Source organism: Monodon monoceros, unplaced genomic scaffold (assembly GCF_005190385.1).
Source record: "Monodon monoceros isolate NGI ecotype Baffin Bay Population unplaced genomic scaffold, NGI_Narwhal_1 Super_Scaffold_1, whole genome shotgun sequence".
Classification (NCBI taxonomy): Eukaryota; Metazoa; Chordata; class Mammalia; order Artiodactyla; family Monodontidae; genus Monodon; species Monodon monoceros.
The window spans coordinates 47685023-47710467 of NW_021703765.1; the positions used below are offsets into that span (position 1 = coordinate 47685023).

The following is a 25445-nucleotide window of genomic DNA, read 5'->3' on the forward strand; positions in this document are numbered from 1 at the left end:
AACCCAGGTCTTAAGTATTTGCACAGTTGGGCATTACGGTGCTCGGCGTTATACACATAAGTTATTTTCCACTTCAGTTGGGATCAGACTTGGCCTTGTTTGTTTATATAGTGCTTAAGTGACAAAGCAGCCTTCTCTTTTTTTTTCTTGTCAGTTTGTCGGCTGATGAGCAACTGCAATTAAGAGTTTCTTCAGTTTCATCATTAGTTGCTATTAATTTGTATGGATACATTTAAACTTTGCTTTTAGCTGGGTCACAAGGTAGGATTGCCTGGCATAAATATTTAATTTTTCCAGCTGACTGAAGCTCTCAGTGATAAAAGTATTCCAGCTCATGTTTCTTCCTGAAACTTGACCTTCGTTATATGCACTGTTGCTTTTTCTATTATTGGAATATATGCAGTACTAATTCGTTGTATACAGTATCTAACAAATCCAATACCAGACTTCATTGTATTGTAAGTAAAAACAGGGTCTCTGTGAATTTCCAAGAGGGAATGAAATATAGTTTGTATCACTGAGTTTTTTTCATTACATATCCGGGGAACTGAAGATTTTAACAATTAAAATATCAATAATTGTACAGACTAATAGAGGCAAAAAATTGCAAGTCCACTGCTGTATTTTAAATAGCATGTTAGACCCTTCTGTGCAGTCAAGGTGGTTTTTATGGCCATCTGTGTTCCCTCAGGCCTTATTCTGTCCCTTCCACTCTGTGTCTATTACCTGGGCCACAAATGTGCCTTTTCATTTCCTTGAATGCTTACATTCTGAGTTACTAAAAGAAGCAGGAAGGTGTTTACATTATTCTAGATTATAAAATTGGATTTAAAGACCCCTTCAGAATTTTGGGGGCTTTTCAAATGATTAAAAAATAGTCCGCCCATTGAATGGGTGATAAAACCATGTCCTCTGTACCTTGGTTTCCAGAGTTGACAAACCACTATTTCATTGACTTGCTGACTCACATGAAGTCTAGCCAACTGGTGGTGAGCAGCCAGTGGCAAGTAGACAACGTGACTGTCCCATTCTTGCTTGCATATTTTCTCAGGGAGATTATGTGAGGGTATGGCGACGTATACAGTGTCGCTATAGAGATGAAAGATTAAGTCCCTAGGCCTGGATTCCCATCTGAGCCGCTGTAATGACAGAAGCGCCAAACGCCTTGTCACCCCCCCCCCCCAGCGTGTCTCTTATTCCCTCAGTGAGTGTTTAATAGTCAGTCTAGTATTTTTTAGGGAAAAAAGCTCAGAATCAAACTTAGGTAAAGTTCTTCATTCCTTTAACAAATAAATCCTTTAAATCCCTTTAAAATAAATCTCACCCTGCTGTTGTGCGTGACAAAGCGAAATGTAGAAAACGAGAGCAGAGCCAGAAATGGCATCATTTACGTCACATACTGTCATGGGCCAGGGCTCATGTCGCCACCCTGGTGAACCCCTCTCACCTTCGCGATTGGACGGGACAGTCAGCCAGCAGCGAGAGCCTCAGCAGCGGGGAGTACGCGGTGGCTTCTGACTGGGGCTCCGGGGGGAACAGGTGCCCTTCCCTCACTTCTTCACCTTTTAAGGTTGGAACTCAAGCCACGCTGCCATCTGAGTGGCTTCTCTGCAGCTCGCTGCCCAGGCGACAGGATGAGGTATCCCAGCCTTCAAAGCCGCCTTGCCTCTACACGGCCTTGGAGGACTTGGCAATCTTGAATGTACTATTAATAGTAATGATCATAGGTAACATTTATTGCTCACTTAACGTATGCCTGACACTGTTCTGAGGGTTTTGTGTGAACTAATTAATCCTGACAGGCCCTGTGAGGTACATAATTAAGCCCCCATTAGGCGGAGAGGTGAGGGACTCATAGCGATGAAAGCATCAGGTGGCAAGGGGCGTGTGCTCTCAGAACCCATTCTTTTATTTTTCAATTGTGGTAAAACACAGAGCACAGTATTTACCATTTTAACCATTTTTAAGCGTGCAGTTCAGTGGCGTTTGTACATTCCCATTATGCTGCCGTTACCACCCATGTAACTCTTTTCATCTCGTGGAACTGACGTACTGCACCGCTTAAGCAACAACTCCCCACCTCCCTACCCCCCAGCCCTGGCAGCCGCCGTTGTGCCTTCTGTTCCGAAGGCATTCCTTTAACCACAACGCTCTACTGTCTCTGGAACCCAGGACTGGACTAACCTGGGTATATTTTGTTGTTCTCTTTTTCCATCGTGCTTTTCTCTTGTCTGTTTTATGATGAGCATAACGTCAGCGTGTATGTCGTAAGGCAGTCCACTTTCTGCGGTGCAAGGTTGTCAGCTTCCCCATCCCTTCCTTTTGCCAGGCTGAAAGTGTTAGATTACCTGGACTACCAACTCCTAGAGTCAACCACTGTTAACTTTTTGGCGCTGCTACTACCTTCTAATATTTGTCTATAAAACATGTATTTTACAAAATTAAAATATTTTTGAACATGTTGCTTTGTAACCTACTTTTTTACTCATTTTGCTTTGTGAACTATGTGCATCATTAAACAAGAGGGTTCTGACTTCAGGGAGTTTGTATTCCAGTGAAAGAGTCAGGAGAGTCTAGTGCACTGTGATAAATGCCCAAATAGGAGTAAACTCAGGGGGCAGTGGAAACATACAGGAGCACATAGGGCAGGGGTGCCTGCAATGTGCTCTGCTCTCTCTGAGGTGATGAGGATGCAGGCGGAGTATAAGATATAATCCCTCACCTCAGGAATTGTATTACTGTGTAGTTAGCAAGATAAGCTGGTTAGTACCCCTGACATAGCAGCAGGCTGTATAATCTGTGATCAGATGCTACATTGTGCGATACAGATTCTGGTGCTCCAGGAGCTGGAAGAGGCGAGAAATCAATGAGTACTGGAATAGTCGAGGAGGAGAGACTTGAACTCTCCTGAAATCCTAGCAGGGAGGAGATATAAGAGTTAAGTGAAGAGAGTAGGGCATTCCAGGTCAGAATTGGCTGTAATGAGACTTTTAATCCAGTGTCTAAAACAGTGCCTGGCACCTAGTAGGTGCTAAATTAAAAATTTTTTTAAAGCTATTTTGAAACAGTTTTATTTCTGTATGCATATTCTGTACAGCCAAGTTGCTTTAGAGAGACAATCTTGGTGGATTTTTTTTTTGAGATATAATTGACAAATATTTAAAGTCTACATCAAGATGATTGGGTATATGTATACATTGTGAAAGGATTCCCCCCATCAAGTTAATTAACACATCTAGCACCTAACATATGTATCCTTTCTTGGTGAGAACATTTAAGTTCTACTCGCTTAGCAAATTTCATTTATACAAAACAGTGTTATCGATTGTAGTCATGTCACCATGTTATACAGTAGATCCTCAGACCTTATTCATCTTATAACTGAAAGTGTATACCCTGATACCAACTTCTCCCTATTTTCCCCACTCTGAAGCCCCTGGCAATGACTCTCTACTGTGTTTTTATTGGTTCAGCTTTTTTTTTTTCTTAAGGTTCGCATATGTGTGATACCATACCATGCAGTGTTTGTCTGGTTTATTTCACTTAGCATAAGGCCCTCCAGGTTCAACCATGTTGTCACAAATGGCCTTCTTTTGTAAGGCCAAGTAATATCGTGTGTGTGTGTGTGTGTGTGTGTGTGTATGTATTTGTGTGCATGTGTATATATATACACACATAGACATATGCATGCACACACACCCACATTTTCTTGATCCATTCATCCATTGACAGACACTTAGATTGTTTCCATTGTATATTCTCGGCTCCTTTAGCAAAAATTAATTGACCATAAATGCATGGATTTATTTCTGGGCTCTCTATTCCATTCATCTGCCTGTCTATTTCTATGCCAATTCTGTACTGTTTTGATTACTATATCTTTGTAATACAGTTTGAAATCTGGGAGCATGATACCTCCTGCTTTGTTCTTCTTTCTCAAGATTGCATTGGCTATTCACAGTCTTTTGTGGTTCCATACAAATTTCAGGATTGTTTTTCCTATATCTGAAAAATGCCATTGGAATTTTGATAAGGATTGCATTGAATCTTTAGATCACTTTGGGTAGTTTGGACATTTTAACAACTTTTGTAATCCATGAGTGCAGAATACCTGTCTGTTTATTCGTGTTTTCTGCAGTTTCTTTCATTAATGTCTTACAGTTTTCAGTATATAGCTCTTTCACCTCCTTGGTTAATTTTATTCCTAACTGTTTTATTCTTTTTGATGATATTGGAAATGGGATTGTTTTCTTAATTTTTCTTTCTGATAGTTCGTTGTTGGTGAATTGAAACACAACTGATGTTTGTATGTTGATTTTGTACCAGGCACCTTTACTGAATTCATGTATTAGTTCTAATTGTGTTTTGGTGGAGTCTTTAGGGTTTTCTACATATAATATCATGGCATCTGCAAATAGAGATAATCTTACTTCTTCCTTCTTGATTTGGACGCCTTTTATTTCTTTTTCTTGCCTGATTACGCTGGCTAGAACTTCAGTACTATGATGAATAAAAGTGGTGAGAGTGGGCATCCTTGTCTTATTTCTGATCTTATAGGAGGAGTGTTCAGCTTTTCACCACTGAGTATGATGTTAGCTGTGGGCTTGTCATATATGGCCTTTATTATGTTGAGGTATGCTTCCTCTATACCCACTTTGCTGAGAGATATTATCATGAAAAGATGTTGAATTTTGTCAAATGCTTTTTCTGCATCTATTGAGATTATCCATCATTTTATTAATGTCGTATATCACATTTATTGATTGGCTTATATTGAACCATCCTGCTTACCTGGAATAAAACCCACTTGATCATGGTGTATGACCCTTTAAATGTATTGTTGAGTTCAGTTTGCTAATATTTTCTTGACTTTTGCATCTGTGTTCATCAGGGTTATTGGCCTATAATTTTGTTCTCTTTGTCTGGTTTTGTCTTTGGTTTTGGCGTCAGGATAATGCTGACGTTGTAAAATGTGTTTGGAAGTGTTCCCTCCTCTTCTGTTTCTTTGAATAGTTTGAGAAGGATCCGTATTCATGCTTCTTTAAATGTCTGGCAGAATTCACCTTGTAAAGACATCTGGTCTTGGATTTTTGTTTGTTGGCAGGTGTTTGATTACTGCTTCAGTCTCCTTACTAGGAATTGATCAGTTCAGATTTTCTATTTCTTCATGATTCGGTTTTGGTTGGTTGTATGTTTCTAGGAATTTATCCATTTCTTCTAGATGGTCCAATTTGTTAGCATATAATTGCTCACAGCATTCTCATGATCCTTTATGCATCAGTTGTAGTATCTTCTCTGTCATTTATAATTTCACTTATTTGAGTCCTCTCTTTTTCTTGCTGAGTATAGTTTAAGATTTGTCTATTTTACCTTTTTTTTTTTTTTTGCGGTACACGGGCCTCTCACTGTCGTGGCCTCTCCCGTCGCGGAGCACAAGCTCTGGACGCGCAGGCTCAGCGGCCATGGCTCACGGGCCCAGCTGCTCCGCAGCATGTGGGATCTTCCCGGACCGGGGCACGAGCCCATGTCCCCTGCATTGGCAGGTGGACTCTCAACCACTGCGCCACCAGGGAAGCCCTCTTTTTTTATTAAAAAACAGCTCTTAGTTGCATTTATCTTTTTAGTCTCTGTTTCATTTCTTTCCACTCTGATCTTTGTTACCCTTCCTTTACTAATTTTGGACTTCTTCTAGTTCCTTGAGGTGTAAAGTTAGGCTGTTTGAGATCTTGTTTCTTAGTGTGTTTATTGCCATGAACTTCTTTCTTAGAGCTGTTTTTGCTGCATCCTGTAAGTTTTGTATGTTGTATTTCCATTTTCATTTGTCTCAGATATTTTTTGATTTCTTCTTTGACCTATTGGTTGTTTAGTAGCATGTTTACTTTTTGCGTATTTGTGAATTTCCCAGTTTTCTTTTTGTAATTTATTTCTAATTTTATACCATTGTGGTTAGAAAAGATGCTTGATATGATTTCACTATTTTTAAATTTATTGTCTTGTGGCCTAATATATAGCCTACCCTGGAGAGCGTTCCAAATACACTTGAGAAGAATTTTGTATTCCTTTATTGCACAGAATGTTCTGTATACGTCTCTTAGGTCTGTTGGTCTAACATGTTGTTTAAACCCATTGTTTCCTTACTAAGATTTTCTGTCTGGATGATCTATCCCTTGTTGAAAGTAGAGAATTGAAATCCCCTGCTTTTCTTGTATTGCTGTCTATTTCTCTTTTAAGATCTGTTAATATTTGCTTTTAGGTGTCCCTATTTTGGGTGCATAAATATTTATAATTGTTATATCATCTTGATGAATTGACCCCTTTACATTATGTAATGACCTTCTTTGTGTCTTGTTACATTCTTTGGCTTAAAATCTGTTTTGTCTGATATAACTACCCCTGCTTTCTTTTTGTTTCCATTTGCATGGAATATCTTTTTCTATCCTCTCACTTTCTATCTGTGTGTGTCCTTAGAGCTGCAGTGAATTTCTTGTAGTTGGGTCTTGGTGTTTTCTGTCTTTTGTTTAACCCATTCAGCCACTCTGTGTCTTTTGGTTGGATAATTTAGTCCATTTGCATTCAAAGTAATTACTGATAGATGTGGTTTCACTATTGCTCTTTTGTTCCTTGTTTTCTGTTTTGTAATTCCTTTGTTCCTTTCCTCTTCCTGTCTTCCTTTGTGAATTTGATGATTTTCTGTAGTTGGTATGCCTAAATTCCTTTTTCTTTATCTTTTGTGTATCTACTATAGGTTTTTTGCTTTGTAGTTACCATGAGGTTTATGTAAAACATCATAGTTATAACAGTCTGTTTAAGCTGATTACAAATTAACTTCAAACACATACAAAAGCTCTACATTTGTACACTCCCTGCCATTTTATGTTTTCAGTGTCACAATTTACATCTTTTTACATTGTGTATCCATTAACAAATTATCATAGTTATAGTTACTTTTAATACTTATGTCTTTTAATCTTCATTCTAGAGTTATACATGAACTACCCAGCACCATTACAACATTTGACTATTCTTGCATTAAATAGTTGTGTAAAGAAAATGACCATGATTGAATGAACAGATTGGAAGTAGTGCCCCTCCCTTTGACATTAAAAGAAAATCTGACTTCCCAGAAGCATTGGTAGGCGTACAAATTGATAAAGGGTCGAAGGTATTCAGCTTGGTAGTAACTGTAAAAATTTCCAGTGAGTACACACCTTTGACCCAGAAATCCCACTTACAGAAATTTACTTTAAAACCATATTTGTTCATGTTCTAAAGGATAAGATTAAATAGTTTATGGTATATCTATAGATAGACTTTAAAAAAAAAATTAACAAATACATATAGCATTTATTAATGTGCCCAGAACTGGTCTAAGTGTTTTGCAAATATTAGTCTTATAACAATGCTTTGTAGTAGATTATGTTATATACACTTATATTAGTGCCATGTTATTGATAAGGAAACTGGCAGAGTTCAACTTGGCCAGAGTCACACATCCAGTAAATGAGAAAGTCTGCAGTGGAACTCAGTCTGATTCTGACATCTTACCACTGTGCAGTGCAGCGATTACAAAGAACTTGATGGACTCGGTGTTGTAATGTACGTGTATGTAAGACCTCCGAACACAGGAACAGCATAAAAAGGCAAGTGATGAGCCAATACATAGAGCAGATCCCATGCATTAAAAAATTCCGATAAGATGTATGTGTGTACACACACGTGTGTGTAAACACCCAGCATTGTATCCCAAACTGTTGAAAGTGCTTTGCCTCTGAGGGGAGGAGCATTTTCATGTCTTTACTTCCATGACTGAGAATTACATATTCTTCTATTAGTTTTTGTGGGGTTTTTTTAAGAAAAAACTCAAGAAGATACTATTAAGTAGAAGAGAGTCTAAGATATCTCAATTAAGCAAAGCCTTGGCAGTCCCAGCTTTCTGGACTTGGCCCCAGCAGTGAATTTTTGCACTTACTGAGATCTCAGGGTGTATATAGTAAAGCCTTCTTTTCTTCATCTCCTTATACATTCCCGTTCTCCTTTGTCTTCCCAGTGAGGCAGCAATAAACCTACCATTTCTTTTCATTACATTGAGCTGCTACATGTCTCTCTGCGTTCTGCAGTATTGTATGCTAATGAGTGAGCTTTTTTTGTATGCATTCCGATAGTAGCTTTGTGAAGGTTACTTTATTTTTAATTGTGCATATCTGTAAGAATGTGGATGTTTAGAGGGGGAAAGTCAGAGCCAAGACAGGTGGCATTCAAGCTCGATGGCACCTTGGGATTGTTCACGTGATCATGACTTTAGTCAGCAGGCTTCATGAAAGATGTGATTCTCATGGGAAAGGTAAATAATAGTAGGTGGAAGGTTGGAAAGATCATCAGACTATTCCAGAGAAACCCAAGATAAGTTTGTTACCTAGTGAATTTGTTAAAGATCTCATGGTGCGACTGTTTGCTGGCAGAATATGGTAAGCAGAGTTGAAAGGTTGCAATTCAGGTCAGAGGACCCGTGCCCAATCATTAAATTATTTTTGGAAGTCTCCTGTGATTGTGTCATTCTAGCAGATAGAATTTAAAACCTATCCTGTGAAATACACAATAGCCTTCTAGTACCCCAGTTCACAATGTGTAATGGATCAATGTTCTCAGAAAACCTCAGTGTTGTCAGTCAAAAACAGTCTGGGGCTTCCCTGGTGGCGCAGTGGTTGAGAGTCCGCCTGCCGATGCAGGGGACACGCGTTCGTGCCCCGGTCCGGGAAGATCCCACATGCCGCGGAGCGGCTGGGCCCGTGAGCCATGGCCGCTGAGCCTTCACGTCCGGAGCCTGTACTCCGCAACGGGAGAGACCACAACAGCGAGAGGCCCGCGTACCGCGTAAAAAAAACAAACAAACAAAAACAGTCTGAAATTCCTTTGAAAAATTATCCACAAAAATGGTATATGTGGTTGCTCCTTATCCCACTATGAAGATTTTTGGTCTTTGTGTCCCCATGACCTTTATATGCCATTTCCTAATTCTGATCTGAGGCAGACTTATTAATAGTCATCATCTCATTGCTCACCAGTAGATTGCAAGCTCCTCGAAGCCAAGGAGAATGTTTGGGTAGTCTTTGTATTTCCTTCAAGGCCTAGAACAATATACTCCACATTGTTAGATGCTCTGGGAAAATTATGAAATTGAACTGATACTAATTAAATTTGCTGTTTTCTGTGACTTCCTTTCCAGGAACATGGTATGTAGAGACAGCAGCATGTAAGCTTGCTGTGTATGTTGGGCATCACAGTTTCCATTTTCTTGTTAAATAGGAACTCTCCAAGATCACAATGCCAGTTATATTTAACGAGCCTTTGAGCTTCCTCCAGCGACTCACTGAATATATGGAGCATACGTACCTCATCCACAAGGCCAGTTCATTTGCTGATCCTGTGGAAAGGATGCAGGTATGTGTCAAGCAAGCACTGGGAAAGGTTTAAGCCTTAGGAAGTCTTCTCTGCCACCTTCTCCCCTCCCCCCGCCCCAAACATATATACACAGAATTCATGTTAAGTCCAGTGTGAGGTTAGCAAACGTTATCATTACATAGTCAGCATGTTTGGAGAGTCGTCTGTGTTCCTTCCCCGCCACCCGCTAGTCAGAGTGCCACCATAGTGGAAAGACCAACGAGAATTGCAAGAGAAGCAGAACGTGGTCCAAAACCAAACGTGGATGTTGGTGAGCTGTTTCTGAGTCTTTGTTTTAGAAAGTAGCATTGTGTTAGGGTAAAAATATTCAACCTTTCTTTCAGACTTTCTCAGTGTTTCCAAGAAGGAATAGATATATACATACACAGATAAATATGTGTATTTATGCTTATGTGTGTATATAAATATACACATACTACTATAGGTTAAAACAAAGGACAACAAGGAATTGCACTTTTTTGTTTTCCTCTGAAGAGAAGGCATTCATGTGATGTGTATGGATTGACTAGACACAGGGAGAGTATAGTAGATACATTCTTTTCCTTCCAACAAAGTAATAGCATTCTAAATGGAGTCATTCTGTCTTTTCATTTATATAAATCAGCTTTTCCCAACCTCATTGGACTTGATACCAATTTGTTTAGTTTTTTCGCCCCATCCTAAAAGTGATGTACTTTTTAGAAATTTTAAAGGAATTAAGAGTAATTTAGGATTTGAGAGTTTTTTAGAAGTCCTTGAGAGAGTTTGTAGCACAGTTGGGATGATCTGTAGGAAGAGTCTCAGAGTAATTTCCATTCTGAATATCCGCGTTTGCTTATTAGTTTGCTTATTAAGCCGTGTTAAAAATACAAAGTAATTAAACTCCTCAAAATCATTTTGTAAATTACTGTTTTCAGCAGAATTTCAGTTCCTGGAAGAATGAGGAGGCAGCAAGGCTATTTTTAACTTCTCCTAATGCTCTGTCCCGCAGTGTGTAGCTGCATTTGCTGTATCTGCTGTTGCTTCTCAGTGGGAACGCACTGGAAAGCCTTTCAACCCACTTCTGGGAGAGACTTATGAATTAGTTCGGTAAGATCTTTCACACTATTCCAGGTGGATAGTTGAATTTCCATGATTTACATAGCTCTTCAAATGAAAATGTATATTTTTTGAGCATTTACCAACATTTTGTATGACTGAAGAAAGTTAACAATTTTGTTTGTTTCTATGATATTTATTATTTTAGAAATTATGTCAAAAATATGAAAACATACATAAAATGAACCATTACAAGGATTTCAGTATTCCTGATCTTGTGGGATTAGTTATCATCCTTTCTCCTTATGTAGACCATAAGGCATGATTGGGGTTTTTTTGGGTTTTTTAAAAAATTTATTTATTTATTTTTGGCTGCATTGGACGTTGCTCAGCAACGAGGACGTTGCTGAGCACAGGCTTTCTCTAGTTGGGACGAGGAGGGGCTACTCTTCGTTGTGGTGCGCAGGCTTCTCATTGGGGTGGCTTGTCTTTGTTGCAGAGCACGGGCTCTAGGCGCACAGGCTTCAGTAGTTGTGGCTCGCGGGCTCTAGAGCACAGGCTCAGTAGTTGTGGCGTACAGGCTTACTTGCTCCATGGCATGTGGGATCTTCCCGGACCAGGGCTCGAACCCGTGTCCTCTGCATTGGCAGGTGGATTCTTAACCACTGCGCCACCAGGGAAGTCCCTGGGTTTTTTTAATAACCATATAAAATATATTAGCATAAACTTACACTGTTGGCATATAGGCAATGAATGTATCTAGAGTTGCATTTCCTGCTGTAGCTTGCTTCTTTACACACAGGGAATTCATTTGGCTTTAGTTTTTCTGAATCTTTCTCTTCCCTCCACAAGTTTTGATCTCATTTATTCCTTAGATGTTTGTAAAGGAGATACATTAGATTCTTCAATCTTAATATAAATGGAATGATAAGTTTTAAATTTACATGGCTAATATTGTCAATTCATGAAAATCACCCAAATTCATGTGGGTGTTCTTTATTTTAATGTGTTTAAGTAGCTAGGTTTATAATAACATTGGTTTTAGTTGTTTGGGTTTCATATGTGCAATTGCTCGTGTGTTGTCCTTCCATCAGGATGATAACAAAGGATTGTTTACTTTGTCAAATCTATTTCCTTAATACTTTAACATTGCTTTTTCACTGAAATGACAGTAATGTATACATTCTGTGATAACAGTTTATTATATAACACTACCTTTTTTTGTTTGTTTTTTAAATCTTAAGAGATGACCTTGGTTTCAGACTCATCTCTGAGCAGGTCAGCCATCACCCACCCATTAGTGCATTTCATGCTGAAGGATTAAACAATGATTTCATCTTTCATGGCTCAATCTATCCCAAACTGAAGTTCTGGGGGAAGAGCGTAGAAGCAGAACCCAAAGGAACCATCACGTTGGAGCTCCTTGAGTGAGTCAGAATCACGCCTTTACCTCTTTTCATGTGTACCTACTCATTAGTATATACACTTGCACACAGTCTTGGCCTTGTTCAAAAGGTAGAGACAAAGAAACTGCTTTTATGAAGTGTAAATTTTCTACCATCATGTAAAAGAATTTGAGAAACATGGCAATAGCCATTGTTAATCAGCCTAGGTATGTGTAAAAAGTTTAACTTGATGTTTGACTGTGGTGTTTGTTTGGATCTGTTTTAAGATAAAACGGAGTTAATCACTGCATGACAGTTCTTATGAGACAAGCTTTCTATATATTATAATATTTTGGTTAACCATCTTTTAAAGTGAATTCACTTTGAGAAATATTGAAATAACAATCACATTGGTACATCTTAGACATAAGGTTAAGTTGAAAGTTCTCTTCTTTTGCAATAGAAAAAAGATTGCCATGAAATACCTTTCCATTTATTTGTGTCATCTTCAGTTTCTTTCATTACTGTCTTGTTGTTTTCAATATACAGGTCTTTCACCTCCTTGTTTAAATTTATTTCTAGGTATTTTATTCTTTTTGATGCAGTTGTAAATGGAATTAATTCTGTGCTCATGGATTGAAAAAATTAATACTGTTAAAATGTCCATACTATCCAAAGCAACGTACAGATTCAGTGCAATCTCTATCAAAATTCCAATGACGTTTTTCACACAAATAGACAATCCTGCAATTTTTATGGAATCACAGAAGACCCCAGATAGCCAAAGCAGTCTTGAGAAAGAAGAACAAAGCTGGAGGCATCATGCTCCCTGATTTCAAACTATATTACAAAGCTATAGTAATTAAAATATATGGTATTGGCATAAAAACAGACACATAGATCAATGGAACAGAATAGAGAGCCCAGAAATAAGTCTATGCAAATAGGGTCAGTTAATTTATGACAGAGGAGGCAAGAATATACAACAGAAGAAGGACAGTCTCTTCAATAAATGGTTTTGGGAAAATTGGACAGGCACATACAAAAGAATGAAACTGGACCCCTTTCTTATACCATACACAAAAATTAACTCAAAGTGGATTACAAACTTGAACATATGACTGAAAACTATAAAACTCCTAGAAGAAAACATAGCCGGTAGGCTCCTTAACATAGGTCTTGGCAATGATTTTTTGACTCTGACACCAAAAAGAACAAAAGCAAATATAAACAAGTGGAACTACATCATACTAAAAAGCTTCTGCACAGTAAAGGAAACCATCAACAAAATGAAAAGGCAGCCTACTGAATAGGAGAAAATATTTACAAATCATGTATCTGATAATGGGCTAACATCCAAAATATATGAAGAATGCATACCACTCAATAGCAAGAAAAAAAATCCAATTAAAAAGTAGGCAGAAGATCTGAATAGACATTTTTCAAAGAAGACATACAGATAGTCAACAGGTAAATGAAAAGATGCTCTACATCATTAACCATCAAGGAAATGCAAATCAAACCACAATGAGGTATCACCTCCCACCTGTGAGAAAGGCTAGTATCAAAAAGACTAGAAATAAATGTTGGTGAGGATGTGGAGGAAAGGGAACCCTTGTGCACTGTTGGTGGATGTAAATTGGTGCAGCCGCTATGGAAAACAGTTTGGAGGTTCCTCAAAAAATTCAAAGTGGAGCTACTATGATCCGGCAACTCCACTTTTGAGTATTTACCCAAAGAAAACAAAAACACTAACTCAAAAAGATATCTGCACCCCCATGTCATTGCAGCATTATTATACATATTATACATATTCCATACAACAGCCAAGATATGGAAACAACTCAAGTGTCCATCGTTGGATGAATGGACAAAGAAATTGTGGCACACACACACACACACAAATATTACTCAGCCATAAAAAAGAATGAAATTTTGCCACTTGCAACAACATGGATGGACCTCAAGGACATTATGCTAAGCGAAATAAGTCAGAGAAAGTCTAGTACTCTATGATCTCCTTGTGTGAGAGAAAAAGAGAAAAGAAAGAAAAAACAATAAACAGACTCTAATCCCAAGGTGACTCAGATATTGAAATCTGTATCAAAGACTTTAAAGCAGCCATTATAACTACGCTTCATGACATAGAGATGAACTCTTAAAATGAATAGAAAGACATTGGAGCAAAGAATTGAAAGTATTTCTGGAAATTTTAGTACTGAAAAAATACAGTAACAAAAGTAATAACTGGGATCGGCTCGATAGCAGGATGAAGACAATAAAATATGTTCACGATCCACATGCTGAAAACTATAAGACACTGATGACAGTTATCAAAGGCTATGAGTAATGGGGAGTCTTACTGTCTCACCACACTTGGAATCCTTAATATAATTCAGATGTTAGTTTTCCCATAATTGATCTATAAGCAATCTATATTAACACAATCTAAATGTAAAAGTCCCAGGATGATTTTTGATACATAAAGAGAAGTTGATCCTAAAATTTATATGGAAGGGCAAATGAAACACTACAGCCAAAACAGTTTTGAAAAGGAAGAACAGAATTGATGGACTCCCACTTCCTAATTTTAAGACTTAACAGTAAAGCTGCTGTAATTAAGACAATGTTGTATTGACAAAAGGATAGACACATACATCAAGGGAACAGAGAATAGAGTCCAAAAACTGACCCACAGAAACATGGTCAATTGATTTTTGACAAAGGTAAAAACCCAATTCAGTGAAGAAGGATAGTCCTCTCCACAAATGGTGTGGGAACAGTTGGAAGTACGTATGTTAAAAAAATGAACCTCAACTTACATCTCACAGCTTAAACAAAAATGAACTCAAAATATACCATAAGCTAAAATCTAATATACAATTATAAGCTTTTGGAAGAAAACAGGAGAAAATCTTTATGACCTTGGATTAGGCAATGACATCTTGTGGATATAATACCAAGGCACAGTCTAGAAAAGACAAAATTGATAAATTAGATTTTATCAAAATGAAAAACTTGCTCAGTGAAAAACACTCTTCACAGAATGGAGAGAAGCCATAGATACATAAACATTATTTGCAAATCATTTATCAACAAAGGACTTGTATCTAGAATGTGTAAAGAATTCTCAAAACAATAAGAAAACAAACAACCCAATAAGAAATTGGGCAAAAGATGTGAACAGACACTTCACCAAAGAGATATATGGATGACAAACGAGCACACAAAAACATGCTCAACAGCATTAGTCATTAAAGAAATACATAATCATAGTGAGATACCACTACACACCTATTAGAATGTCCAAAATCAAAATAATTTTTAGAACTGACAGTACCAAGTGTTGGCAAGGATGTAGAGCAACCAGAAATCTCATATATTGCTGGGGGGAATCTAAAATGGCAGAGCCACTCTGGAGAACAGAGTTAACCGTTAACTATGTTAACCAGATAACATAGGGTTACAGAGTTAACCCTACGTTAACCAGATGACTCCGCAGTCCACTCCTAGGTGTTTACTCTGGAGAAATAAAGACTGAACGTTTTCACAAAGACCTGTGCCCAGATGTTTATAGTACTATCACTCATAATCACCAAGCAACCCAACATCCTTCAGTAAGTAAATGGTTGAACTGTGATACATCCATACAGCAGGATACTACTCAGAAATAAGAGAGAGCAAATTATTGATAAGTAGAATTTAAAATGGATTATACAAATGAAGAAACTAATTTTGAAAGGTTACATGGTGTATCATCCCACCTATATAACATTCTGGAGAAGGCAGAACTATTGCAATGGAGAACAAATGAGTTGTTTAGCGACTAGGGTCGGGGGAGGGTTTGACCATAGCGGGGCAGCGTGAGCGAATTTGTGGATGGTGTGATGGAATCGTTCTATATTGTGATTATAGTAGTAGTTACAAAGATCTACACATGCACTAAAACTCACAGGACTAGATACACCAAGAAAAGTGAATTTTACTGTTTGTAAATTAAAAATAAATTTAGACATAAATGTACGAAGATGTAAAACGAATGTTTTCAAAAGCAAAGGATGTATAAAATTGGAGCTTATTCACATACACAAGTTTTTCCCTTTGGTGAACTAGAAAGTACTAAACAGACTGTTTCCTACTTCTAATTTAATTTTGTTTATTATGTTTTCGCCAAACTTTTGAATGCTTAAGATGATTATGTACATAGTTTAATTTGGAGTTTGGTAGAAAGATAGAATTTTTTTCTTAAGCTTTTGTATCCTTTTAAGAAACAGTAAGAGGAGTCAGACGATACCTATTTTACTGTGATTAACACCAGCAGAGTTTTTAGGGTCTTAGAGTTTAGTCATCTCCAGCAGTCTGATGTGTTATCCTGAGTAATAGCGTTTGAGGCAAATGCACTTTTTAAACAGAGTAACACTTCTCACTTATTTTTCTGGGCTTTGGTTTTCTTTTTGCTCTCTAGACACAATGAAGCATATACGTGGACAAATCCTACCTGCTGTGTACATAACATCATTGTGGGGAAACTCTGGATTGAGCAGTACGGCAACGTGGAGATCACAAACCACAAGTGAGATGCTTCATCCTCCTCCCCTATCCCTTCAGTTGTCATCAGAGGGTGCCAGTAGTCTTTTTTAGAAAGTTCTAGTACAGCCTGATGATAATTTAAGAACCAGGCAGTATAGCTCTGGAGTAAATAAAGCCCATCTATTTAATGAACAGATTTTATGTTAAAGTTTCTGATTAGGGGAGACTGGTGAACTCAGAGCTTCTGCAGCCTTGGGGAATGTTCATTCCCGCCTCCTTCAGCTCATTTTGCTGATCCTGATTAGCTTGCATTGTTCACGTGGGGATGGGTGTCAGGAGAAACACGGAAGTTGAGAAAAGTTGGGTTCAAATCCTACTCTGTGACCTTAGGCCAGTGTCCTAGTTGGCTCGGGCTGTTGTAACGGAGCACCATGGGCCGAGTGGCTTCAACAGCAGACGTTTATTTCTCATGGTTCTGGAGGCTGGGAAGTCCCGGGTCAGGGTGCTGGCAGATTTAATGCTAGGTGAAGGCCCTCTTCCTGGCTTGAAGTTGGCCGTTTTCTCAAATCGTTGAATGCAGAGGGAAGGATCGTCTCCCCGTATCTCTTCTTAGAAGAACACTGATCCCATTCATGAGGGTTCCACCCTTATGACCTAATGACCCCTAAATACCCTCACGTGGGTGACTAGGGCTTCACTACATGAATTTGGTGGGCAAACATTCATTCCACAGCAACAAGTCCCTTATTTTTTATGAACCTTGCTTTACATTTTCTCCGCGGCGGGTCCAGCACTGATGATGGGTTAACTATGATACTTTCTGTGTGGAGCCTGGCATGCGCGTTAGGAAGTCAGTAAGCAGCACCTGCTACGAGAACGGTTCTCACAGTCACTGTTCTCTCCTGTGGCTTCTGTGTTGAACGGTAACCTGAGCTCACTATCTCCTTTACAGGACTGCGGACAAATGTGTGTTGAATTTTAAGCCATGCGGCCTTTTTGGTAAGGAGTTACACAAAGTTGAAGGCTACATTCAAGATAAAAGGTAAAGTTTCCATTTTAAATGCTGAGTGGTATAGGTGTCGTTCACTAAATAAAATGTTATTAAAATCTGCCATTACCTAGGAAACAAGCATTTCAGTAAATTGAAAAACTCTTTCTTCTGCAAGGAAATATTTATTTCTGTAAAGACTCTGATTTGTAAGCATCTTTATAGTAATATTCAGTTACAGCAAAACGCTGGTTTAATTGCTGGCTAAACATCGGTCTCTCTTGACAGCAAAAAGAAGCTCTGCGCCCTCTATGGGAAGTGGACAGAATGTTTATACAGTGTTGACCCTGCCACATTTGATGCTTACAAAAAAAATGATAAGAAAAATACTGAAGAGAAGAAGAACAGCAAACAGGTGAACACCCCGGAAGGTGGCATCGAAGGAATCACGGGACTCTTTAAATTTGTACTAATCCTTTGGGAAGTGGCCTGTTAGCGGGTCACAGTGTGACCTCTTATACTTGGTGCTAATGCATGTAATTTTTCTCCTTGAACCTTCTTAATGAACCAGTTATCTGCCTTGGTAGCGAATGTTTGACATGATCTCCCGTGGAGTATGGGTGTGTGCCATGCAGTTATACACGCGGCGTAGAGCTCAACGTTGCTTTGTAAAGTTGGAGTTCATCTTAGTGAGACCAGTGTCCTTGTCCTCCTTTCTGTTTATGTGCATTAGCAGTTGAGATCATTTGAATATTTGAAATTTCACCCAGAATGATCACGTACGTTTTCATGCTTGCAGCAGTTGTGTTGCCCTTTTGTATCCGAGATCCCTGAAGCTGAGAGCATCGCAGTTAAGGGATTCATTCCTGGACGGCTGTCCTCCTCTTACTAAGCGTTCTCCTAACGGGACAGTTTAACGTTAGACTCTCCCCGTGTGAGGCCACAGGTTTTCGTCGCAGGGCCCCGGGAGGCTGGACCGCTCAGCAGACTGAGCTAAAGAGAGCTTGCACCTATTTGGACAGGAAGCGTCGGAGGACTGATGACTTTCCAGTAACGGACATCACGATTCAGAGCACGAGCTCTGCTTAGAATCCCGCTTCTCCCACTTCTGAGTGGTTCAGTCTCGGGCAGATTCCCACCCTCTCCGCCTCAGCACCTTCATTTATAAAATGGGTACAGCAATAGCACCCACATGTCAGATGAGTTGACGGAGGTCAGGGGTTCCTGGTGAGGACAGCTCAGGACCCCCGTCTGCTCTGAGCATCACACCGGCCACCGAAGCACCGTCTCAGAGCTTCCAGTTCCCCTCGCCCCGCCGTGTCGAGCTCTCTGGGGCCCTTCAGGTGACTCTTACACATGCAAGAGTTTAGGAAGCCCCTAACCTTCCTCAAAAACAGAAGGTGTATGTCTGAGTGGCTTTCTTTGTAAACCGGTTACTGGGGTCCCGGGGACAGAGCAGCTGGTGCAGTTGATGGCAGTGGCACTTCCCTGGCTGGGCCCTTCTCCCCTCCCTCTGCCTCCATCTCTGGGCACAGTCCACTTTTCTCCTCCGCCTGGGTCTCCGCTGCTTCTCCTTCCTTCCGGGGGTTGCACTGACGCTTCTCTGCAGTGACCCCAAGACTGACAGGGCTGGAGAAGGAATGCTCCAGGATCCCAGGCCTCAACCCGAACTCCTGGGCAGTGGCTCAGCCAACACAAGGCAGCTTGGTGAAGACATGGCCTCGTCCTCCTTTTACAGAGGTGGGGGGTGGCAGAGGAGGGCCTTGGCGAAATTCCAGAAAATCCCCCTCATGTCCCGAAAATCCCTGGTCAATCTTTGTAGAAAAACGGCCTTGCCCCTTGGAGAGAGAAGTCAGCCTCATGCTCACCCTGTGTCTACTCTTGCCTCCCGTGTGCATCAGCCACCGTGGATTTCTGATGTTCCCGAGCGTATTTAAATGCCTTGGGGGAGCTTGTCACCAGTGTTGTCCCTTCCCTGCTGCTGTTTTTAAAGTTGCATATCTCAGCCAGTAGTTCTAGATTTGGTAACTGTGACATTGGGAATATGACTTGTCTTTCCAAAGGCTTAAATTCTCTATATATAAAACTTCATGGGTGGGCTTCCCTGGTGGCACAGTGGTTAAGAATCCGCCTGCCAATGCAGGGGACACGGGTTCGAACCCTGGTCCGGGAAGATCCCACATGCCGCAGAACAACTAAGCCCGTGCACCACAACTACTGAGCCTGTGCTCTAGAGCCCGCGAGCCGCAACTACTGAGCCCACGAGCCACAACTACTGAAGCCTGCACATCTAGAGCCCGTGCTCTGCAACAAGAGAAGCCACCACAATGAGAAGCCCGCGCACCGCAACAAAGAGTAGCCCCTGCTCGCCGCAACTAGAGAAAGCCCGCGTGCAGCAATGAAGACCCAACACAGCCAAAAATAAATAAATTAAAAATAAATATTTTTTTAAAAAAATTATTTAAAAAACTTTATGAGTTTATTACATAAGGACTAAATATACAGAGAGCTGCTAGCAGCTCTGCCAGGTTGCGGGGGGGCGTGCAACCAGAGGAAATGTTAGTTTCTTTTTTAGCCTTACATCTTTTTGATTGATTGATTGATTATAAATTCATTTTTTTATTTTTGGCTGTGTTGGGTCTTCGTTGTTGTGTGTGGGCTCCTCATTGTGGTGGCTTCTCTTGTTGTGTAGTATCAGCTTCAGTAGTTGTGGCACTCAGACTCAGTAGTTGTGGCTCGCAGGCTTTAGAGCGCAGGCTCAGTAGCTGTGGTGCACAGGCTTAGTTGCTCCGCGGTATGTGGGATCTTCCCGGACCAGGGCCTGAACCCGTGTCCCCTGCATTGGCAGGTGGATTCTTAACCACTGAGCCACCAGGGAAGCCCCTAGCCTTACATCGTTTTAAATTCTCTTTTTATAGAATGCTTTCAGGATCCCTACTGGTTTGTGTTGTTGATAAATTTAGTTAAATACTCCAAGAATTTAATCTTTTCTTGCTCTCATAATGTTCCAGTCAATACTTAAATGAGTTATTTTTGGCTTTAAAAAAAAACTTTAAAAATATTACAACATGATAGTAAAGGCATGATGATGGTGATGATAATGGCTGGAATGCACAGAACCCTAAATGAGACAACACACAAGGCTCACGAGGCTCACGGCACTTACTCACTCGGCCTGCATTTATTGGCTCCCTGGCCTGTGTTGAAAGGTGAGGATGTGAGAAGGAGAAGGTCATGGTGCCCCGGCCCTCGACAGTTACATCCTAATGCTGTGCAGTCAGCGGTGTTTATTTTACAATTTGCAAGTATATTCTTTCGAAAACATTTGTTTTGTTCATCTGTTGGTTCTTCTAGATGAGCGCTTCTGAGGAGTCAGATGAAATGCCAATGCCAGATTCCGAGAGTGTGTTTGTCATCCCTGGGAGCGTTCTCCTGTGGCGGATAGCCCCACGGCCTCCCAATTCGACCCAGGTGAGGCTGGGCGTGCTGAGTGCGGCCTCCTGTTTACTGGGCTCTGACGGTGCTTTTTCCCTGGCCCAGGCGGGACCAGGAGGAGGCGGGTGGTCATCAAAAGCTCCTAAGTCGTCCCTCTGTGGCTTCTAACCCGGGACGGGGCATTCGTGCCGTCCAGGCCTCCTGGTGTCTGGCTGGCCAGGACGCCTTGGCGTGAGGCTTTGGGGGGCTTCCTTAACAATTACTGAGGGGCAAGACTGACTGTCGTTAAATGCAAGGTGGTGCAGCCAGATCTAGCAAGTAAGGATTTAAGTGAAGAACAGAGAATGTTGGGTTTGCTTGTATCTCTCCTTCGAGGTGATGGTGGTGGAAGCTCTTCATGCTGGGAGGCCTGCTGGGGGGCTTTCTTTGAGACAGATTCCCACAGGTGGCGCAGACTTGGGTGAAAACACTGAGATGTGTGGTCTGAGAAAGGCCGTCGTCAGCACAGAACGGGGTCACTGTCAACTGTTTCTGCCTTCAGGGTTTCATTCTGCGTTATGCCCCGGTATATGTTAATTTGAACATTTTCTTCTTTTCAGATGTATAATTTTACTAGCTTTGCAATGGTTTTGAATGAAGTAGACAAGGAAATGGAGAGTGTGATTCCTAAGACAGACTGCAGGCTACGTCCTGACATCAGAGCCATGGAAAATGGGGAAATAGGTAACCAGCACCTGATGGCGGCACCAGTGAAGATTGATTTCTTTGAGGAGGGTGGTTGGTTTTACTCCTGGTCACTGTCAGCACTTTACTATGTTAGCACAACCATCTTTAGTCTCTCTTAGAGACTTTCTTTTAAAGTATTTATTTATTTATTTGGTTGCTCCGGGTCTTAGTTGCGGCACGTGGGCTCCTTAGTTGCGGCAGGTGGGATGTAGTTCCCCGACCAGGGGTGGAACCCCTGCCCCCTGCATTGAGAGGGTGAAGGCTTAACCACTGCGCCACCAGGGAAGTCTCTAGAGATTTTTTTTTTTAATTAAAATTCAATTTAAATTCAGAAACTTTGGTTTGAAATTTGGGAATCTGAGGTGGACCTCAGCAGCTCATATTTCATTGTCTCAGTGATACTCCCTAATTTAATGTAATACATACGGCCAGAGGCATATTTTACATATCAGAGGAGAATTGGGGACAATAATATCACATTTATCAACTTTTAACTACATTCTGACTAGTTATTTCACTACATATTTCAGAATTTAAATAGCACCTTGTGAGCCTCAAAGAAGTGCTTGGCCTTGGTTAATTCTGACATTTTATTTTGTGCTGTTACATTTCTTCTTATTCAGTGGTTCTCAGAATGGGGGCATTTTTTCCTCCAGGGGACGTGTGGCCAAGTCTAGAGACTTTGGCTGAAACATCTGGGGAACTGCTGCTGGCATCTAGTGGATGGGGCCTTGGGTGCTGCTAACATCCTGTCGTGCCCAGGACAGCTCCCTACAAAGAATCATGGGGTGCAGCGTGTCAGCAGGGTCGAGGCTGAGAAACCCTGCTCTAACTAAACACTGACCCTCCCCGTGAATTATCAGTGAAACAGTGCGACAGCACTTTGGAAAACGGTTTGAATTTCTTACGAATGGAATCTGGAGGAGCTCTGTGAGGTCTCGCTAAGAATTTAGAAAGTTTTCACGTGTATTCAGTTTTTCCACCCAATTTTTCACTGAAGCATTTTAACATGATTTTTTTTTTGGCCTTAAGAGTAAGCCGGCACCTTGGGTAAATGCAGAGGTTGTTAAGGGCAAAAGCTATAGGAGAGGACCGGGTCTTGCGTGCGAACCTGGGGATATGTTAAAATTTTGACAGGATAAATTTCGTGGTGTTCGTGTTCTGATAAGATGGAGATGTGCTGATACCTGACTCCATAAAGTGATGGTGCTGAGTGCTGTACCGGGCAGTCTCTACGTGTAGAGTAACGGTTTTCACTGCTGTGCTGATTCTAGATCAAGCTAGTGAAGAAAAAAAGCGACTTGAGGAGAAACAAAGAGCGGCCCGCAAGAACAGGTCCAAGTTGGAGGAGCACTGGAAGACGAGGTGCGATGAGGAGCTTGGGGTGGGGGGGGCAGGGTTGGGGGGGCTGGCAGACGGGGGACTGCAGAGCCTGGCTCACTGCGCCCTGCGAGTTGTCAAGTATTTTCCACTGGCTAAGTTCAAGCTGAAAGGGCCGCATGTGTGCAAAGAAAAAGGACTGTTTGGAAGGTAAGGTTAAAACGTTCCTACACAATTACCACAGGTAAGTGTCAGTTACACAAACTACCTTTCCTTCTTCTCCAGCAGAACACTGTCCCTTCTATTTTTAAGAGGGAAGGCAGAGTTACAGATTTTGGCATGAAATAGGTTCAGAGCCATTTGCTTATATATGAGTAAATTACAGGGCCATTAGCTTATTACATATATCATGTATCACGGATATTTAGACAATGCCTTTACTCTTCCAAACACAAGGGACTTGACATGTCGTGGAAATACGATTTGTTAAAGTGACATCTTGGATTCCATTCAGCAACAGAAACTGGGCAATAAAATTTGCGAGTTTTGAAAGTATTCTTTTTAAGAATCAGGAGTTACTTAGTCACTTGTATTGAGTAATAGAATCTCTTGTAAATAGGAATAGAATAAAAACATTTTCTACATTTATATTATGTAGTAGAAGCTGTTGTCCCCTTATTCAAAGTTATTAAATAAATTTCAGAGCCAATATGGGCATAATTTCACAAGCAGTTTAGTAGATATTTTTTGGTAGCCCTTTTGCGTCTTACACAGTTATTAGAACTAGAAATGACCTTAGATGGCATCTAGTCCAGTGGTTTTTGGACTTTTTTGTTAGCATCAAAATCTTTTTTGCCAACGAACACGTAAAGAATCTACAAATATAGAACACATGGCCACCAGGCTGCTCGGGTGGGAGCTGAGCGGTAGGGCTCGCCTTCTCCCACCCACACGCAGGATCTGGGAAACCACTGGAAAGCCATTAGTCTGGAAGTCCCCTCGTTGTATGTGAAGAAACCAAATGCTGGTGTATTTCATTTAAGAGACTCGCTCAAGGACGCAGACCATGATTAGAAAGAACCACAAAAACCAAAAGCACGTTGCTTTCCTGCAATCCCTTCTGAAAAGATTTGATAGATTTTAATCATTGTTTCTAGTCTCTTCTGTGGAAAACTCACTCTGTACTGTATTTCTAATTTGTTTTGTTTTGTTGGCCACAGTGCACAGCTTGCGGGATTTTAGTTCCCCAACCAGGGAATTGAATCCCGGGCCCACGGCAGTGAGAGCACCAAGTCCTAACCACTGGACCACCAGGGGATTCCCTATTTCTGATTATTAACTCCTTTATTTTTCTGGCCACATTTTCAAGTGTGCAAAGTAAGAGAAAAGTATTACTGTCAGGTAAAGTCCTACGTGCAGAAAGTAAGGAGCTTTAGACAGCTCTGTGTTAGCCTGAAAATAAAAACTAGAAGCTACGTTTGTGAGCTCCACTTTGGAGCCTTACACATGCTTGCTTCCACTGCTGTCTCTTAGCACCAGTAGTTCTTATATGAATATACAGACCTTAAAAATGACCCTACTGACCCTTTGTCCAAATGAATATGTGCTTGGAGTCTTTTTCCAGTAGTGGTGAGAGGTGGCATTCACTGACTGGGTCTACTCCTGGCTGATAACGTGCTCTTTGAACAGCGTGGTTCAGTTTTTGTCGGGGCGGGGATGGGGCAGTTTGTAAAGGAGCATGTTCTGCCAGGTAGAGCTGAAACCAGCCCTCAGAAATCAAACCCAGAACCTTGTTGTGTAACCTGTCCCCAATTCTTCCACACTAAAAGCTGGCTTTCCTGTTGACACCAGTTTCACTCATTTGAAAAGAGTTCCAGCTTTGGGATTTTTCAGGCTTTAAACTGTGGTTCCTGCATATGGAAATGGCTGCTTGTGATCCTGCCCTGTTTTCCTAGAGGAGCCCAGAGACCTTAATAAGTGGCGTTATGTGGGGAGAAAGTGGGGGGACTGGCGATAGACACAGGATTTGAAGAGAAGGTGGGTGGTGAGGCCAAAAAAATTTGATGACGTCATCTCTTCCCCCAATGCAAGCATCGTGCAGAATTAATATTTTATCTGTTATTTTACTGATATGGACCCATGGACTCTGTAGACCCAGAAACATTGACTAAAGGGTAACAAAGAACAAAGACATCTCCTCACCCCCCTCCCTCCTTTTCTTTTGCCTCTGCTTGCCTAAAATGTTTAATAAGACTTTGAAAAGGCAGCATGGACTTTTTTGTATGTGGAGGGGGGTGCACTGATGGCAGCAGAGTTTTCCAGACGTGAGTGCTGGAAATTAAGAGACTAGATGTTGAGAGAAACTCTAATCCCTAGTATCAGACCTTCAGATCCGAGGTGCTCATCTTTCGTGCTATGTTGCAACTCTCTCCAAGAAGTGCTCCCCGAAGGGAGGCCTTGCAGACATGGCCTTTAGAGCACTTGGCTTATGTGTGAACAAAAATACATTCTTTGCTATTGAATCTACTGTTCTGCACAGTCTCTTTGCACTTGACTTTCCAGTTGTCCACTTTGTATGGAAGAAA

At 40.8% G+C, this 25445-nt stretch overlaps 1 protein-coding gene across 15 annotated transcripts in view; it reads left to right on the forward strand.

Moving 5' to 3' along the window:
• OSBPL1A (oxysterol binding protein like 1A) overlaps positions 1–25445 on the forward strand; it is a 208648-nt gene that overhangs the window by 180324 nt on the left and 2879 nt on the right. For all 15 annotated transcript variants that reach the window (XM_029219688.1, XM_029219679.1, XM_029219714.1 and 12 more), the window contains 9 exons: positions 9304–9438; positions 10430–10527; positions 11721–11903; positions 16327–16434; positions 17344–17433; positions 17668–17794; positions 20734–20850; positions 21414–21537; positions 22815–22905. In XM_029219688.1, the coding sequence (XP_029075521.1) occupies positions 9304–9438; positions 10430–10527; positions 11721–11903; positions 16327–16434; positions 17344–17433; positions 17668–17794; positions 20734–20850; positions 21414–21537; positions 22815–22905 (1073 nt within the window). The remainder of the gene's footprint in view (positions 1–9303; positions 9439–10429; positions 10528–11720; positions 11904–16326; positions 16435–17343; positions 17434–17667; positions 17795–20733; positions 20851–21413; positions 21538–22814; positions 22906–25445) is intronic.